At 37.7% G+C, this 19,727-nt stretch overlaps 1 protein-coding gene across 2 annotated transcripts in view; it reads right to left on the bottom strand.

Moving 5' to 3' along the window:
- PPP3CA (protein phosphatase 3 catalytic subunit alpha) overlaps positions 1-19,727 on the bottom strand; it is a 334,519-nt gene that overhangs the window by 163,998 nt on the left and 150,794 nt on the right. For both annotated transcript variants that reach the window (XM_080684963.1, XM_080684964.1), the window contains one exon: positions 4,503-4,703. In XM_080684963.1, coding sequence (XP_080541089.1) covers positions 4,503-4,703 — 201 coding nt within the window. The remainder of the gene's footprint in view (positions 1-4,502; positions 4,704-19,727) is intronic.

The raw sequence follows: 19,727 nt of genomic DNA, 5'->3' as shown, positions 1-19,727 counted from the left end.
ATCCCAGCTATTTGACAGTTTCTTTAACTCAAAGGTGGACTACAATAATCAATGGGCACTGACTGCCATAGAAACCTGAACCATTTAGAAGGTAGGCAATCCCTTTGGCTTTAAATTAACTATATACAGTTGGATACCTCTTAATGAGCTTGAATAAATTCAGGCCACATCCTTTAATTTAAACAATAGTTTGACGTACATATCCTTGGGCAAATAACTGTTTGAGTTTTCCTATTACATTCTAAGCCCTTGGAGAGCAGAAACCAGGTCTTGTTCAACTATGTATAACCCACAGCACCTGCACCAGATAAATGTTCAATACAAGGTTGTTAAATTGAATTCCCAGAATGAGTGGTGTCTTAGTTTGGGCTGCTATTAACCCAAAACCGCAGACTGGGTAGCTTAAACCACAAACATTTCTACAGTTATGAGGCTAGACAGTCCAAGATCAAGATGCTGGCCCACTCAGCGTTAGGTGAGGGCCCTGTTCCTGGTTTGCAAATGGTCATCTTCCTGTTGTGCCCTCACTTGGAGAAGACAGAGAGGCTCTCATCTCTTCCCTTTCTTATAAGGGCACTAATCCCATATGGGGCTTCATCCTCATGACCTCATCTAACCCTAGCTGCTTCCCAAAGGCCCCATCACCAAATAACATCACCTTTAAGCCTGTGGCTTCAAAACAGGAGTATTGGGGGACAAAACACTCAGTCAATAGCAAGTTGCCATATTGATATTTCACCACATTTTTTAATGTTTCATTTGTATATTTGCAAGGAAACAAAGATATTCAATTCAATTTTTAGAAAAGAGTCAAACAGGGAAAATACATTCCTCCACAACATGCCTCCAACACAGAAACACAAACTTCGGACATTCTGATCAGGCAAGTTAGTTTAGAGAAAAGAGCACAACATGCCTTATACTCCCTTGTTTTGACTGGGGATCCAGAGCTGATCCCCATCTCTATTCCTAAGGGGGAGGTCACTGCTGATCTAATCCCCTGCTCTGGGAGGGCAAGGTACACAGAGCTTTCTCTCCTCCAAAGCAACACTTGCAAGGAGCCAGGTTGAGACAGGCAGCTCCTGATCTTTCTGTCTTCTCCAAACTGAAACATACTGAATTTTAAGAGAAAAATTCCTAAATGATCACAAACCTTTCACTTGATGGGAAGGGTGAAGAAGGAAGATGAGGGCAGCTTTGTACATTAAAACTTTAAAGAAATGCTAAAGGAATGAAATAATGCCCAGATTTCAAATAAGAAGAACACTCATTCTAGTGTTGTTGTTTTTTTTCTTAAAATGGAGGCAAAACATATACAGATGTTAGCATAACTTATCCCTAAACATTTGAGGGTAAAACATTTTTATTAGTAAAAAATGTAGGAGGGAAGGAGTAGATAGATGGAGAGGTGGGAGGGGTGTTTGTGTATAATTATAAAATATTTGCTATTTGTTTCATTTGAGAGTTTATGTATCTACTACCCTTAAAGTTGCAGTCCACACGAGAAGTTACTGGCCAGTTTCTACTAGCTTTAGGAATCTGACCTATGCAGGTGAGAGACCATTTTAACACCACTTGCAAAGTTCCTTATGGTCAGACTTCAGGCATTTTCTTCCTACTTTGAAGGTTCTTGCTTTTTTCCTCTTAATCTTTTTTTGCAGGTCCTCATTGGTAACTATATTATTACCCATCTTCTCTCCTCATCTCTACTGCCTTCTATTTCATCACCTTCCTTCTCTAAATTGTTTCTTAAGTTCTCCATCTTCCTAACTGTGGAATTCTGAACTACATCAAAAATACTCTAGCCTGAAGATTTTTAAACGTAAACTATGCCTTTTATTGCATAGCCTAGTGTCAATAATTAAATATAACATTACTGATTCTCTTATCCAAACAACAAATATTCTAAATTTAAAAAGAAATATTACACTGCTGGTTCAGCTGTAAAGATAAAATAAAACCTCAGAACACATTCCTATGTCATAAAATTGTATCAATAAATTAAAAAGTATCTTCAAACACAAAGAGACTGTAATTTTCTCTGACCAATGCACCCTGTTTTTACTGCACAATCCTTCATGTTTCAGCTTTTACTCAGAAACTCATGGCTGGTATATGAAGCTATGAATTTAATTTCCTGGTGAATTCTATGCAAAATTTCCCCCCTTTTTATCAAAATGTTACAATATATTCTCTTTTTCTCCACTCCCTCTGCCACTTTTATTCCACATCCTTGTACTCCCAGAAAAGAGGGAAAGAGACCCGATCCATAGGCTCCACAGGAGGTTCCAGGGGATCCTGCCTTTGTTGTGAAATGCAAGCACTCCTCTGGAGAAAGGTGTTTCCTGCCTGGGTTACATTTCATTAGTGCTACAGATTCTGTGATGTCTCCACAGCTACTTTTGTCACTACCTAAAAAAAAACTGTTTTTTTCCTCCCTCCAGGGAAAGTAACATAATTGAGTCCTGATTTCCAAAGTCTCTCAAAATTTGCCAAGCTCTCCACTGGGATCTCACTAGAAAGAACCAGGTGTGATCTTTACTGAATAGGAGGGCAATTAGTCTATGGACTTCAGAAAGGCTCTGGGATAGATAAAGCATTATAACTCTGACTGTTCCGGAATCCTCCCTATGTGTTCCTTCATGACAAAGCCTCATCCAACAGAAGAGCGGACGGCATCCCAGAAAATACACTTCCCTAAATATCTATTTTACATGTGTCTTTTCAGCTATAATGATCACCTCCATTAACACCCAATGGACTCACTAGTGAATTTAACATGAATTCTTTATTAAAAATCACACATTACCATGTGGAGAGAAAAAAACACCTCATAATAAAATATCAAGCCATTCACTCTTATCCAAAACAAATAAGCTTAGTGATAAAGATGTCATGTAAAGTTTATATATTACCCTTAATTTATAAGGGGAATTTATAGTCAGTTTTTAAAATAATTTTTTTGCTGGCAGATTCCAAACTAATATTTAGTTACTAAAAATATTTGCGTGTTAGTACCTCAAAAAAGTATATCATGTTCACATTTGTTTTGTCTTCATATTTTCTCAGTGTCAATGAGTTGGAGATGATAGTGCATAACTCCATTTTAACACATGGGAAAGGGGTTCATAATGATAACCGCTGGTCCAACACTAAGCTAACACAACCGAAGTTTATTTCTCCTGCTGCCTAGCTCCAAACACATTTTTTCCTGAATTATAAACAAGAAAAATAGCATTTGCCAACAACAACAACAACAATAAAAAAGTAAACATTGTCAATTTCTCTGGAATAGAAATCATTAGGGAAATTTTGACCAAGGAAAGTCTAGTCTGATATTCAATAGAGTTTATCTTTCTCTTAACTGTCACATTTGATTATACATATGGAGGCCAATAATACAAGTAATGATGATCTGGAAGAAAGCAGTGATCAGCAGTATAAATGAAATATGTTTAAATGTCCTCTTTATTTTGAAAAGAACAATTTTTTGTCTCTAAATAAGTTTCCCTTTCCCAGAATCATGACAATTAAGAAAAAGAATTGTTTCATAGCTTCTCTAAAAATGAAAACTTGCAAGTTTACTAACTCAACAAAACGTAGATTATAAGCTCCAATATTTGATCCTCTATATCCATACAAATTTTTTTGACAAGATTCAATTATTGTGGTCTAAGAGAAGTTACATTTAGGCAAAATATGTTTCTGCCCATTAGAGGTAACAGAACAAAAACACTCACAAATTAAAGACCCATTTTTAGGCACACAATGCTATAGAGAGGAGAGGCATTTGGCCTTCTGTCTCAACTTTAGGGCTTCTCTAACTCTAATGGGCATCAGAGTCGCCGAAAGGACTTGATAGAACACATGGCTGGGCCTCACCCAGGAGAATCTGACTCACTGGTTCTGGGGTGGGCCTGAGAGTTCACATTTTAACAAGTTTCCAGGTGATGATGATGATGATGATAATGATGATGATGATGATGATGTGAGTCTCAGGATGACACTTTGAGAGCCACTGCTTTAACTCAGTCACTTACTCAACCACTGTGGAAGCCTCAATATGATATGTCTAATGACTCTCGATTCCAATAATTACAGGCTGTTGTTGTTCCTTGTGATTAAGCCCCTATTCCAGTGGTCGGCAAACTCATTAGTCAAAAGAGCGGCAAACCGCGGCTCGCGAGCTGCAGTTTGCTGACCACTGTTCTAGATGAATATCCTGTGTGTTATGTCAATTAGCTTTACTGACAAATAAAACCATTTCTTAATTAAAATATTACTTTGGAATATCTTCATCACCTCTAAGTTGCACACCATTTTTGGAAGCATCACAAAATTATAGATATTTAATACATTAAAATAAAAATATTTTATATGTATCATGTTTACTGGTAGTTCTTAGATAACTATGCTATTTGAAGACTCACTGGACTTCTGATTTGATGTTAAAAACAACAAAGTATGGATATAAGTGGGCAGTCTCCATCCTCAGGTCTTACCTGTGACTGGTGCATCGATATCCAGCAAATTTTTTTCCTGTCGAAGAATGGAAGCCCCCTCTGTTATTATTCTCAATGCAACACTCTCTTCCAGCCGGCCCTCCTTCATGAGATGTGCCTTTAATATATCCACACGAGGTTTCCCATCATTATCAAACACTTCCTTTGCTGTAAGCCGGTGACTTGGAGGAAATGGGACAGCTGAAAGAGAAAAAGTCAGAATCCTACATTAGCCAAAACTCAACAACAAAGGATTCAGGAATAACCACTAGATATCTATCCTAATCACTAACCACCTATTTGAGTATTTTAAAAGTTCCCACATTAAAATGATCAAGGGCTCTCAAGAATTAAAGACTTCCTTTGATTCCAGATGTAATGATTACTTGAAAGGAAGTTGGCAGTAATTTCTTGCATCTTGAAGATGCTGATTGACTTAATAAGAAAACAGGATATGTGCTTTAATTAGGAAAACATCAATTCAGCAAAAGAAAATCTTTCCTATAGATCAACCATAACCAACATGAGCGAAGACATTTCTCCACTAGAAGAAAGCAGGCTCCTCCACTGGGATTGGAAAAATGGGAAAAGTTCTGGAGACTAGATCACGCCTTCACTTAGACCAGTGGTCGGCAAACTCATTAGTCAACAGAGCCAAATATGAACAGTACAACGATTGAAATTTCTTTTGAGAGCCGAAAACCGACTTCTGCGCATGGGCCATGAAGTTTCAATCGCACTGTATGTGCGCGCCCACATGTGGTATTTTGTGGAAGAGCCACACTCAAGGGGCCAAAGAGCCGCATGTGGCTCGCGACCTGCAGTTTGCCAACCACTGACTTAGAGTCACATCTCTGAGTAAATATATGGACTCACTATTTAAGGGCAGAACAGGAATCTGAGAGCAAAAAGGCAAAAATGCACAGAACCAGGATTTGTGTGTGTATGTACTGAAGAAACATCTTTTTTTTTTAATTTTTAATATATTTTTATTGATTTCAGAGAGAAAGGGAAAGGAAGAGAGACAGAAACATCAACGATGAGAGGGAATCATTGATGGGCTGCCTCCTGCACACACCCTACTGGGGACCAAGCCCGCAACCCAGGCATGTGCCCTTGACCGGAATCGAACCCGGGACCTTCGAGTCCATAGGCCGATGCTCTATCCACTGAGCCAAACCGGCCAGGGCTGAAGGAACATCTTGAACAGTATGAGGACAGTATGATGTCGGGAAGGAGACACAGGTATTTAGGAATATAGTATAAAAACCTCTTACTGTGCAGACCTACATCCAGCCATTCTCTCTCCCACACCCTCAAGCCTTCTTAACAGTAAGAAGCTCTCCTACAACTACTGTCATTCTTCACATTGGTGAATACATCCATTTCTCCACTCATTCAGCTGGAGGATGTTCAATAAACAACTACAATGAACCATGATGGGACTCCCAGGTCCATGGGCAGAGGTGGTATCATGAATGTTAAATTTCTGGTAAATGGTCAATATGCTCCTTCAGGAAGGGAAATTCATTATTTCTCTACTTCACATGAGGGTTCATTTTTGGACTACTCAAATCTATTAGAAATATCTGAAAGGTGCATAAACACAGCTTCATATAATTTTCATCTGCCATATGCATTATGCCATAGCATAAGAACATCCCCTTATGACGGTTCCTCTCTGCAAAGTACACCTGATATTAAGAAATAAACCTGGCCCTCAAAGAAGCAAGAATGATGGTAGAGCTAGGCCAAGAAATTCTGTGCACTCTAATAGCACAGATTAGTTACGCAAGAGAAATTAGAACTACTTAAGTGAGAAGAAAAATCAGGAAATGAACCTGTACTAATGGAAGCAAGTTTGATTTTCCTAACAATCCAAGCATATCTACTTAACCTTGCTGCCCAAAACAAAGTGGCAGTGACACACGCCATGGAACAGCATGTGGCTTTTGTGGTCAGATAGACCTGGGTGCAAGGCCTGGCTCTGCTCCCTCACCAGCTGTATGACCCTGGGCAAGTTAACATCTTCCTATGGCTTCTGTTACCTCACCTGTAAAGTGGGGATTATATCTACCTGACGATTGTTATAGTAACTAAAGCAAATAGTAATAGTAGCCAATATTTATAGAGTGTTTATTTTATGCCAGGCAATGTTGGGGTAATAAAGTCAGAACAGTAAAGCTGTAAGATGAGTAAGACCTATGTACATGTGTTTATATGTAAACTTATTGAGTCCCCATAACATTACCCTGAGAGACAAACTTGATGCTCAAAAATAGGAAACCCCTTGTCCAAGATAAGCACCTAGAGATGTATACATAGACCCACTGAGTGTAATCTCTGATGGTCTGATGCCAGTATTACTGTGTTAACAACTACCCCCCAGTGTTTCCTAGAAAGTACTTAAAACAGTGCTGAAAAAAATAACGAGCAAATCACATTTTAGAATTGAAATTCTAACAAATACTGAGTGGTGCTTCTTATAAAGACCACTTTTATTTTCAAAAATAATTTTAATGACTGATAGTAGAATAGCTTTATAATATAAAACATGATATAAAATAAAAGACAAAATGTGTAATTCCAAAGCATACTGTGAAATAAAAAAAAAATTAAGTATCAGACAAAGAGAAGAAAAAAGAGGAAATCTGGTCATTCATCTTGAGGCATTTGGAGATTTTGTTCATCCCGTTTCTTTGTCTACCTCCTTTTTCTTGCCTGACTAATACATATCTTTGTTAAGAAAACATGAAACCATTGCAATGGCCACAGTTTTTTATTTAAGTCTTCATGTACTAGCACGGTTTGAAATTAGAAAATATCTGGCAACTCCTCAAAATGTCCCAGATATAGGATAGGGGTGGAAAGGGGAAAACTTCAAAAGGACACATAGGATAAAGACAAAAGCTGATTTATTTGTTTGTTTGTTTGTTTATTTTTTAGTGACTTACCAAGATGTGAGTTGGACACTGTGGAGGTTTAGGTGACTCTGCAAAACTGTCAGGAAGAATTGTAGGAGAACCAGAGGGAAGGAGGCTGATTTACTGACAGGCATATGAAAGCAGTGGGTCTTTGCCAGGCACTCGCTGGCCTTGCTGAACTAAGGGAGACCAAAGGATTAAACCTGAAATAGCCCAAGCATTTAAGAAGGTGAGAGGCCAAAGGAGAGCACTCCAGGGAGGCATCACCTTCATGAAGTAGACTTTCTCCAAGTCCCTAGACTCTCTCCAAGGCTAAGATCGCTGCAATAACAGATGCTCCACTCTGCACAGCAGATCTCTTACCTCCCATAATTTCTTATCCTGAGGTCACTGGCTAAGGCAAAACCACCTGCTCTGAGATACTGGAGCTGGTTCCAAGTAAACAGGAGCATGAAGGGAGAGAAAAGACCAATCAGAAGCTCCGTTTCCGAATGGATGGTAGAGGCACCGATGAGATGGGCACTTTACCAGTGAACCAGATGGAAAGGCCTGCAGGGAACCAAGATGGGCAGCAAGGATGCCAAAGATCAAATGCAGAGATGCTGTCAGCGGAGAGAAGTTTTCTGGCACAAAAATAAGAGTGGGCTAATATCTGTGTGTTTGTGCACCCTTCGGCTTCATAAAGAAAATACCAGTCTTACAAAGGTCACATTTATTTGCTTTCCCTGTTCACCTGGACTCCTACATGCAGACCGGTGCCAAATATTGAGCAAAAGCTAGTTAGCCTGAAGAAACCAACATGCTTAGGAAATACTTCTTTCACTAACTTGTAAAAGTAGCTATGCTTGATACAATGAAATCGGGTTCCCCTTCCCTCCTTTGCTTTTTGAGTATTAGCAGCTGCTTTCATTGGTACATGAGCAGGCCGGGACTCGAAGAATTAAGTTTGTGTGTGCTAGTAAAAATGCAAAAATAATTGTTGATATTTGGGCTGAAGCTTTCCAAAACGATTTTCTGATAATTACCTATTAAGTATAGAATATGGTGTTATAAAAGACTTCTTAGCAGCATTCTAGAAATAGAAACCCTCTCAGCTTTCTCCACTTCACGATTCCCACTCAGTTTTACAATAGCAAAGTAGCTAAATACAATAGCAAAGTAGCTAAAATTTAGGACCTATAAGTCCTTGACTGACTCCTAACACAAACCACCACAGAAGCCTTTAAAAGGCAAACGGTACACTTGACTAGGACTGAGTTCCCATGTCAATGACTGTGGAAATCTGGCAAAGTCTGATTTCCAATGAACTGGATAAGATACCGCTTCTTCTTTAGTTATTGTTGCCATCAGAAATCATGTACCTGATACAGAAACAGGTTACTAGTCTGGGAACCAAAATCATGTGCATCCAATATTGGCATCGATATAACAATGACTGAAGTTGTTGGCAATTATTCATTCACCAGTAGAACAGCACATTTCGGGTCAGAAAGCCACATAGCCATAGCCTGAGTATTCCCAGCCCTGAGATATGGCTGACTATGGGGACCATACCTTAGGGAGACCCAGGGGTCTCCTACAACCTGGGCTGGGTCAGTTCTAGACAAGCACTGTGTGCCTCCGTAGCCAATGTGAGCCACTTTGGCCACTACTGAAGCAATTCCTATTATTTGATAGGAAATATTCAAGAGCCATTGTCAACGTGATGCCTTCACTGGAAGGAAAAGCAGGAAACCTGCTGCCTGACCTCTCCCCAGAGAGGCTGTCATACATGCTGACAAGAGGGAATCGCATAACTTAAGAGAACATTTAGCTGAGTGACTTTTTTCAAATCTTTGTTTTGTTTTCAAATGACGTTTTTTCTCTCAAATAAAATGACATCTGAAAACTCAAGTATATCCAAAGAGAGTAAGAACCAAAAGCATCTTCCTTGCCTCTTTTCTCCTTTAGGATGGCTCACAAAATCCTGGGGCTTTTTGTGACGAAATTAGAAAACTCCCAATTTATACTGACCCCTGACCTCTCTCATATTAGAGAGGAAATTGAAGCTCAGAGAGAGGATAAGTGAACTGTTCAAAGTCAAAAGCTTAGTCAGTGGCAACACCAAGACTAATCTTTAGGTCTCCTGGTTTGTATTCCAGCACTTTCTCCTCTAGATCTCCTCTGGCCAATATGGAATTGACTAGACACTTATGGTTGTTCGACACGTGAGAAATGGCTTGTCCACACTGAGATGCACTTCAAGTCTATAACAGGCACTAAATTTACAACACCTCAGACCAGGAAAAAATGTAAAATATCTCATTAAATATTTTTATATTGATTACACATTGAGATAATAAGATTTGGAATATATTGGGCTAAAGAAAATGTATTACTACAATTAACTCCAGCTATTCCTCTTTACTTTTTTAATAGAGCCACTAGAACTTTTATATTTGCATAAATGGCTTGTATTAGATTACTGTTGGCCAGTAGTGCATCCTTCTCAACAAGTAAATGAGAACAGAGTAAATGGAAATTGTATTCTATAATCTTTCTTCTTTTCCAGCTTTGGTTCCTGTAAAACTTCAAACTTTCTCAAAACTGGCTGCAGAGTGGAATTGCTTTTAAAAATGAATGATGCTCAGGCCCATCTCCTAGAGATCTTGATTTGACTTGGCTGGGGTGGGGCCAGGACAGTGGCACGTTTTTAAAGAAATCCAGATATAATAATGTAAAGTCCAGATTGAGATTCGCTGACCTATACCAGTGGTCGGCAAACTCATTAGTCAACAGAGCCACATATCAACAGTACAACGATTAAAATTTCTTTTGAGAGCCAAATTTTTTAAACCTAAACTTCTTCTAACGCTACTTCTTCAATATAGACTCGCCCAGGCCATGGTATTTTGTGGAAGAGCCACAGTCAAGGGGCCAAAGAGCCACATGTGACTCGTGAGCCGCGGTTTGCCGACCACTGAAGTAAAGGCATACAAAACATCAGGTAGTTCCAGATGTATTATAGAATTGTATACCTGAAACCTATATAATTTTATTAACCAATGTCACCCCAATAAACTCAATAAAAAATAGAAAAAAACACCAGGTGGTTTAACACCCCCCTGCCACCCCCCTCCACCCAGAAACATGGTCCATGATGTCAATCAGCCACAGCAGATGTAATGTCTTTGCAAGTCTAGACATGTCTATTTCATCCCTCCCTGTAATCTGAACGTGTGCAGGAAAGCTCTTGTCCCATATATCATGTGGCTACTGTCTGCACAAGGGCTGTCTAAGATCTTAGGTCAGCACATGTTAAGAGAACAGCTTAAGGATATCACATGTCAGAGGCAACTAAAAACCAATTCTGGCCTGATGTCCATATTGACATTCCTGCTATTCCCGCATGGACATTTGTGTATTGTCTCAAACTATGATTCTACCAGGGGTCCTCAAACTTTTTAAACAGGGGGCCAGTTCACTGTCCCTCAGACCGTTGGAGGGCCGGACTATAGTTTAAAAAAAAACACTATGAACAAATTCCTATGCACACTGTGGGCCCGGGATGAGTTGGCTGCTAAGCAGGACAGGCAGCAGCACCCGGCGGGCCGGATAAATGTCCTCGACGGGCTGCATGTGGCCCGCGGGCCGTAGTTTGAGGACCCCTGTACCATGCTGATTAATCAATCAACAATCAAGCACCTATTAAGCACTTATTCACTGCTAGGCAGTGAGCCTTGAGAGAAGTGAGTGGCAGAGAACAATCATAAGCAGACCAGACTCTGAAGTGCTTACTATGTGGTATAATTATTAGTTTGTGCTTGAGATGGCTGGAAATGTGTTAAACTGCAAAACCAAAGAACAAAATTTAAAGAAAATGAGAGATAATGTAAGCAGTAAGAAAAAAAAAATCTTTATCTACCTTAACCAGTTAACTGCTATGCATCCAAAATGGAAACCATCCCCATTTCTTCCATATGCGCTGGAATATTTACGAATTTAAGTTACCATAAATTTTCTTTACAAACCCAGAGATGTCACTAACAAGTCTGACTTTAAAAATGGGCGACCAGAGTTGACAAGCGAGGTTTGCGGCTATGGATGCGAGTGTTATGTGGGGGAGGTCCGCCGCTTGCATCTATAGACGCTTATGAAGTACAAAGGTTATGCCTAGGCTCCTAGAAACTCTTACATGCAGTTGCATATTTCTTTTGCCTAAAACATATAATAAATATCTAATTTTTCAGATGGCTTCAAAAGATGAGATTCTGTCTTTAAGGTAAATAATAATAAATAAAACATGCTAACTATAAGATACAATATTCCAGCTAAAATATACATAAGTAGGTCCCAACATCAGTCATTAAAATACATGAAATCTGATGCTATTTCTGAATGAAGAGCAAAGGGATCTGCAAAAGGAAGCACTAGTGGCTTTTCACTAAATTTTATTTGGATTTAAATATTAAGCAAGTAGGTTTGACTAATATTCTTTTGGGTTTAAAAAAATTCTATCAGTATGGGGATACATGTTCATCCATTCACATAATGTTTATATGCAAAGATATACAAATCATGTTGTGAAAGAGAGAGTTTAAAACTTAACCTCAGCTAGCCTCCAAGAAAAACTGTAGAAACTTATTAGTATCCTACTTATGCTATTCCTGTAGACACTCGTCACTTGTTTATTTGAAAGTCTCTGACTTTCATTATAGATATTAATGCCTGTCAAATTAAAATATCCTCGCCCATCTCAAGTGTGGCTGAATATTGATCTTGCAAACAAAAACATCTGGTCCTGCTTAAGCTAAAAAATTCTTCACATCAGGTGTATAAGTAAAACTCCAATTTATTAATTAACTGGTATGGGTTGTTGTTTTTTTTCCTACTGCTATGATGACTTCGTCCATCCTTCGCAGAGACCTCTTTACCACCCCACCTCTGAATAGTACCATGCAAATCCTGAGTCTTAAAATGTGTTCATTATTAGACACAGTATATGTACTGATCATTTTACTAACAAATAATACTTCATTTGGTTGTCCTGGAATTTACATATAAATAAAGCACAATGGTATTTTATGTAACATCTCAAAGGTGTTAATAAAAAGGCACTACGGTACTCAAAGCATTTATTAAAATAAGTGATCCTTTTTGCTTTGGCTTACAGAATGTATATTATACACAGTACTTTTTTAACCTAAGTCTGAAATGTGCTACAAGTAATTCTTTAATAAAGATGAGAAACTAACTAATTTAAAAACTACTGTTCTAACCACAAGGGATTAATAAATAATTAGTGAAAAAGAGTACCTCAATAGTACAATTAGAGAATTTTTTATTATCTACATTTCAAAATAATTTAAATATGCTTATTGTTCTATAGCTGCTCCTTATCCTTTGCATATACAGCTTTTCTCATTCTCTGGCCACTATGCAATGAGTCTGAATACTCAAGGACACGGGAAAGGGTGACAGTCCACACCCCCTCCACAGTAGTCTTGGGTAGTTCTATCAAAAACCTCCTTTTAAATTTTGATTCTTTGGTTGGTTCATTTAATTACTAGAAAAATTGCAAACAGGTTACATAATAAATTATGTAATAATGATTCAACATGAAAGATTGAGAAAAGTTTAAAGTGTTTCAAAATATTTCAGCATTACTAAGAACCTCATATAAAGCTGATTTTTTGTTGTTAAAATATAAAAGTTATATGCACGAGTCCAGTGATTAACATAGGGGCCATGCCAGTTAAATTATTTTATATATGTACACGTATATGACAAAATCAAAATTATATGCACTGGTTTTGATATGTGATATATGATTGATATATGATATATATGATATGATATATGTTATATATGGTATATGATATATATGGTATATGGTATATGGTATATGACATGGTATATATGATATAGATTAGACTAAGAATTTTAGTTAAATATTAAATGTTTTAATTTAAGTTAAATACTTTAAATTTTTTAAATGTATAATTGAAAATGTGTTGTTTTATAAGGGTTTACTCTATAGTGGTTTTTAAATTTAAAAATGTATAGTCAGCCTTGGCACTGGCTCAGTGGTTAGAGCATTGGCGTGAGCACTGAAGGGTTACAAGTTCGATCCCTCAAATATATTAGATCTCTGTACTCAATGAAGTGATTACAGCAATATTTTAAGTAAATAGTATTTATACTAATCTCTAGAACAGCAATCTTACAGTAATGTATAAAATTCTACTCACAGGGATGAATTTAAACAGAGGGCTTTCTATTTATTTATTTTTGGCCTTGAACAGTTTCTTTTTTTTTTTATGGAACTATGTCACAGGAACAGATTAAAATAAAGAAGAAAACAAGAAATTTTAAGGCAAGTAGAATTTATTTCCCAAGTGACTCGGTCCCTTTGAACATGATAATTATCCCTTATAAATGAAGAGTATCCAGGGATGCTAAAACTTTATTAACCCATGACACACTTTACTATTCAGAAAACCTCAGCTCAATGGCCTAAGATATGAAATATAAGCAAAGACATTACCTATATTTGAGTTGAACTGTTTTATTACCAATTCTTTAATAAATAAAAACTTTAGAAATCTCTGAATTAAAAATAGCAAACCTGCAACATGTATGTGCCAGCTTAGCCTTCAATCCTAAACTTCTAAGCTGATATGAAAAAAATCAGTCTATGTGCACACACAACTCTTTCCTTTCAAGTTCATGATTCAGCTCTAGATGCCCATGCATTTCTATGCCCACATGGCCACCCACGGTGCCCTTCCCCTGTGGTTAAAACACCTACAGGCATCAGAATAACTTTCTAATAAATGAATACATTTTCTTTTCTTCAAAAGGTTTTGGTGAAATGGCAAATCTATGTCCCAAATGATATGGAATAATGTAAATTCTAAGGGGCAGTTTAAGGATGTTACTGTGTTACCACATTTGCATATAAACACTGACTGTTTTTTAAAAGAATAAAAAATCTGGCAAACAGCCTAATACCTGTGTGCCATGGTACAGCAAAGATCAAAATATTTCACCTCAGAGTCATTCTCCCAAGAGTCAAGGCAGAAGCTAAATTCCCAGGTTTGCATTTAATTCCTCCTGCCGTGGCTCAGTGCTCCCTACTCCCCAGAGGCTCCATAGTGAAACATCAGGTCCTTTGGGCCTCTCCATGGTTCAGTAATACGTACACTGTTTGCCCCATTCTGATAACCAGATCTGCTCTCATCCACTCTCTCTGGTCCACCCTGTCTAAGAACCATCCACTCAAATGAATAATACAGAAGCATAGGGGAGGGTCCCAATGCTCACCACCTCAAATGTATACTGCCTGAATCATAATCTTCACGTGTCTATTTAAAAATTAGAATACTTTAGTGAATACCATCTACAATTGTATCCCCTCAAGCTTCATTTTCATTTGTTTCCTTTAAAATGTACATCAATTTTGATTTTAAGTCAAACATGAATGTCTTAATCTACCAAGTAGAAAATGGCCAATTTCATATAAAGTAGCAACAGACTGCACTCCCTTCCTCAATAAAGAACCACCCTTAAGAGAGATTTTTTTTTTCCTCTTATATAGGGCATATTTGTGCATAGAAGAAATTCTCAAATAACTAGGGAGAAAGATTGCTGGGATTACAATGGCAACTGCAAATTTATAGGTAATGGCAAATCTCACTCTTTAAATGAACCAATCAACATCACTATTCCAAAAACATCAGCATAATTAAATAGAATTATTAACACTCAAGTTCTACTGAGAGTCCATTCCAATGCCCTGGCATTTGATAGATGTTCACGCGATGTGTTTCTGAATGAGTTAAAAAATAAACTTTTTTTTTCTTCTCCTCATTCACTCGAAATTTGAATAAAATTTCTGTGGTACTAGAAATAGTTTAAGAAGATAGAATTTTTTAAAAATGGCCTTGTTCAGCCGAAACCGGTTTGGCTCAGTGGATAGAGCGTCGGCCTGCGGACTCAAGGGTCCCGGGTTTGATTCCGGTCAAGGGCATGTACCTTGGTTGCGGGCACATCCCCAGTAGGGGGTGTGCAGGAGGCAGCTGATCGATGTTTCTCTCTCATCGATGTTTCTAGCTCTCTGTCCCTCTCCCTTCCTCTCTGTGAAGTATCAATAAAATATATTTAAAAAAAAATGGCCTTGTTCAGATCTAAAAGTATGTAATTATAAAAAGGATAGTCAATAGCCAAAATAACTCATACACTGACACCTCCATTTAATACATGTCTCTTCTGCAATACTCATTACCGAAAAGAGACCATGGATGCCAGATGGCATGGCGGGAGCCGGAGGCTCATCCCCAAGTGAAACAGACAGACTCTGTTTCCAACTGTCTACAGTGAGCAACAGGAAACTGAAAAGGGAAGGGGGAAAAGCCCCCAGAAAAGCTGGAAGTACTAAATGTCTTAATGCCACATGTGAACACAGGATCATCAATAAAATGTGTTACTTATGATGTAAAATTGACCCAATAAAAATGAAAATAGTACTACCTTGTTAGAATAATGCTTGGGTGATTTTAGCTCATCAGGTGCTATCCCATGGAATTTCAGAAAGCAGTTCAAATATTTCCTTTCAAAATAACATTTTTCTAGTTTATAAAAATGCTGTTTATATTTATGGAATTTAGCTTCTGTAAGAAAGTTCATTTTATTAGACTAACACTTTCTCAGCATCCCTAAGTGTCAGAAGTAACTCGGGGAGGGGAAAGGCCCCTCTGTTTAGAGCCTGCTCAATGAATTATCACCCCCACTCAGAGCAAATCCAAATCTTAGTAGTAGACACAAATGAAAAATTTATTGTGAAATACAGCTGCCAAAAATACCTAAAAACTAGGTTATCTAACTCATGCTAAGCACACAAAGAATGACAAACAGAACAACATAATTCCCATGATATATGACTTTGGGTTATGGTTCCCCAAAACATCCAAAAAGTTTCAGTTCCATAAATTTGTCACTGTCCAAGTTAAAGACACTCACTTAGGCATGATGGTGAGTCATTTAGGCAGCACTGTGAGTGTTTTCCTTAAAGTTACAAGTGCAGAGTTCATAACTGGCAGACTAGAAAGATAGCATTTCTTTTATTACTACAAAATTTAAAATAATTTCTTGCCATAGTTTCCCACTCAAAAAAGAATTATGATTAAATACAGGACTACAGGTTATAAAAATGTAAGCTACATCATGTGTCAGATGAAAAATAATACACACACAAATCAAATGGTGTAATAGGGCATATTACTCCAACAATGAATGTACGTGTGTGTGTGTGTGTGTGTGTGTGTGTGTGTGTGTGTGTGTATTTAAGTACCTTAATATATGATACTGCTCCACTTATTCAGAGGTCTGGTCCCCATCATCCTCACCAACCACAGCTCAATCACTCACCAGGAGGCAATAAAATATTGAACATAGGTGAGAACATTCACCATAAAATCTATATCCCCTACCCCACAGAAAAGAAATGGAGCCATTCCCAATAAACTAAAGAGAAAAGGATGGTGACCTAGCATAAGTGAGCATTTGTGTACACAGTTCCATATTTCACAACAATCCTAGGGTATCAGGGCATATTCATGGTGTTTATGATGGTATATATTCCACATTTCATAAATGTATCTTAGTCCAAAATAACAGACAATACACTGTGTTAAAAAGAGAAAAAGATGTACTATAATTTTATATATTTTCATTAAATAGAACTTCAAATGATTTAATGTTTAAAAGAGATACGTTCACTCAAATGATAATTTCACTTTCAGTGAAATGTATCCTCCCCTAATCATAACACATAAAGGCTTATACATATAGCCAATTCCTTTTGAAATAAAATTAAAATTGTGAAAAGGTCCTCATTCCTAATAGAATACATTCATTCATAGTCTCTCATTTGCTAATATACTATATATTAGATGTATTCTTGAAATGATATGTAGTGTAGGATTGGAGAAAGAAAAATGTCACAGGATTCTATTCATTACATTACTGCAAACAAACTAACTAAAAGCAACTTTCCTTTATAAGCCTAAAGTCTGAGAACGTACAGAAACCTCTGAAGTTCTTTTTCTGATAATATTCTTCAAAACAAACTGGTCAAAAACATCATGATTTTTTAGAATATCTACATTTGTACAAAGAAATAACCTTTACTTTGCAATGAAGGCTTCAACAGTCCAAAGTGCAGGAAAAGTATGAGAAATTTAAAAGAAAGAAGAAAACAGTTCATTTACCACCTGAGGAAGACAAATTTGAGTTCAGCTCACCAAACTGTCACATTAGACTGTATTTTTTTTTTTTAAAGCAAAATCTTAAATAGCATGTGAATTTTACTAGAAGCAATTTCCCATAGGTATTGGCAATACTTACTCCCCACATAGCCAAGGGGGACCTAATTACTACTCTCACGCCAAATGATAAACAAAATAAATGATAATCAGTCCCCAACCTCTTCTGAACTCCCTTACCTCTAGACTCTAATTACTATAAGGGTTTCTATGCACAAGAGACAAAAAAGTCTGTCCTAGAAGCAAAGACAGAATCTTGAATTTGATTCTCCACAAGAGGTCATTTCAGTTGCATTTTGGCAATAGGACCTCTCTCTCTCTTTTTCTCTCTCTCTCTCATCCAAATAATTTCCCCATCCTAGATACAGCTATTCAAGTAACAAAGTGTTCTTCACAAATAAACACAGGTCAGCATGGATCACTATAGAAACTATCTACTGGACACAAGATATATCACCACCTCTATATTCAGGCAACAAAGGAAGAAAAGTACAGGAAATTACATGGCAATCACCTATATATATAAAAGCCTAAGTGACCAGCCAACTGGCCGACTGGCTGGCTGGTAGCTATAATGCACACTGACCACCAGGGGGCAGACGCTCAGTGCAGGAGCGGAAACCACAGGCATGGAAATATGGAACAGACTGATGAATCTCAGAGGGAAGGGGGGAGGGGAGAGGGCGGGAAGAGATTAACTAAAGATCTCATATGCATACTAGAGGCCTGGTCCATGGATTCATGCACTGGTGGGGTACCTTGGCCTGGCCTGCACCCTCTCGCAACCTGGGACTCCTCGGGGGATGTCAGAGAGCAGGTTTTGGCCCAATCCCCGCAGGCCAGGTCAAGGAACCCCACTGGTGCATGAATCCGTGCACCGGGCGTCTAGTTTATTTATATAGATTCATACAGTGAGGATATAAAGTTAAATCATCAAGAACTTGCCAAAATTATATTATGTAGAAGTCAGTAATTAAAGGACAGGCATCCAAAGAAATATAAATATTTTTTAAAGTATGATTACTGAAAGGAAACACAAAACAAACAAAAAAGAAAAACTGAAGACTTTTAAGAAAATATACAATTATCACTAGGGAGGAAAACCAAGCTGTGGAAAGCATCAAATAAATAAAAGGGTTTGTGAAACTGTTGAAATCCTGTGGCATTGTATGCTGCACAAATTTCTGGGGAGAAAGTTCACAGTTTAATAAGATTGTCAGAAGGGTCCTTGACCTAAAGAGGCTAAGATTTCTGCCCCTCAAGGCTTCCTCACAGTTACTATGGTAACCATCCCAGTCTAGTTCCTCAACTATGCTCTTTATATAGATTATTAAGATAATGGTCAGAGTATTTCTTCAAATCCTTAGTTATCTCCCCTTAATTTATTTTATCCCAACACCCCATGGTTTGGCCATGCCCAATTACTCAATACTCTATTCCAAGTAATTGCATACCTTTCTTCAAGCTTGTCAGAGATAAGAAGGCAGAGGGGCTAACAGCAGGAACTGGCTTCACCAAGGGTATGATCTCAGGCAAGTAATTTAACTTCCCTATGCTCTGTAAATCCAGGATAAAATACACTAATATTTATGAAGTGCTTGGAACATTACTGGTGTAGTAAATACCTTATAAGCAGCCACTATGATCAATGGTTACTATGGTAACCAGCAAGTACCTTGCTCACCTCCTTAAGCATGCCACCTCCTAATCATCCCTATTCAAATGTCACAACTTCGGAAATAACACAAAGCCTGCTTTCCATCTAAACTCCACATCCTGGAGTGTCCAGCGCTTAATAAAAAGTCCTTTGATTGCCAAAACACGGTTATTTTGTTGTTGTTTTCTTACTCTGTGTTTGTTTTGCATTTCACTTTGCCTTTAAAGCACAAAGCACTTGCTGCCGGTGTTAATTTACATACGTGAGTACCCATAAGATACCACACAAATCATTGAAAAGTTTTATGCTAAGTTCAAGAAATATGCATAAATCTGAAATT

The sequence above is a fragment of the Plecotus auritus genome (genome assembly GCF_963455305.1).
Source record: "Plecotus auritus genome assembly, chromosome: 1".
Lineage (NCBI taxonomy): Eukaryota > Metazoa > Chordata > Mammalia > Chiroptera > Vespertilionidae > Plecotus > Plecotus auritus.
This window is presented reverse-complemented; position numbering and strand designations above follow the sequence as displayed.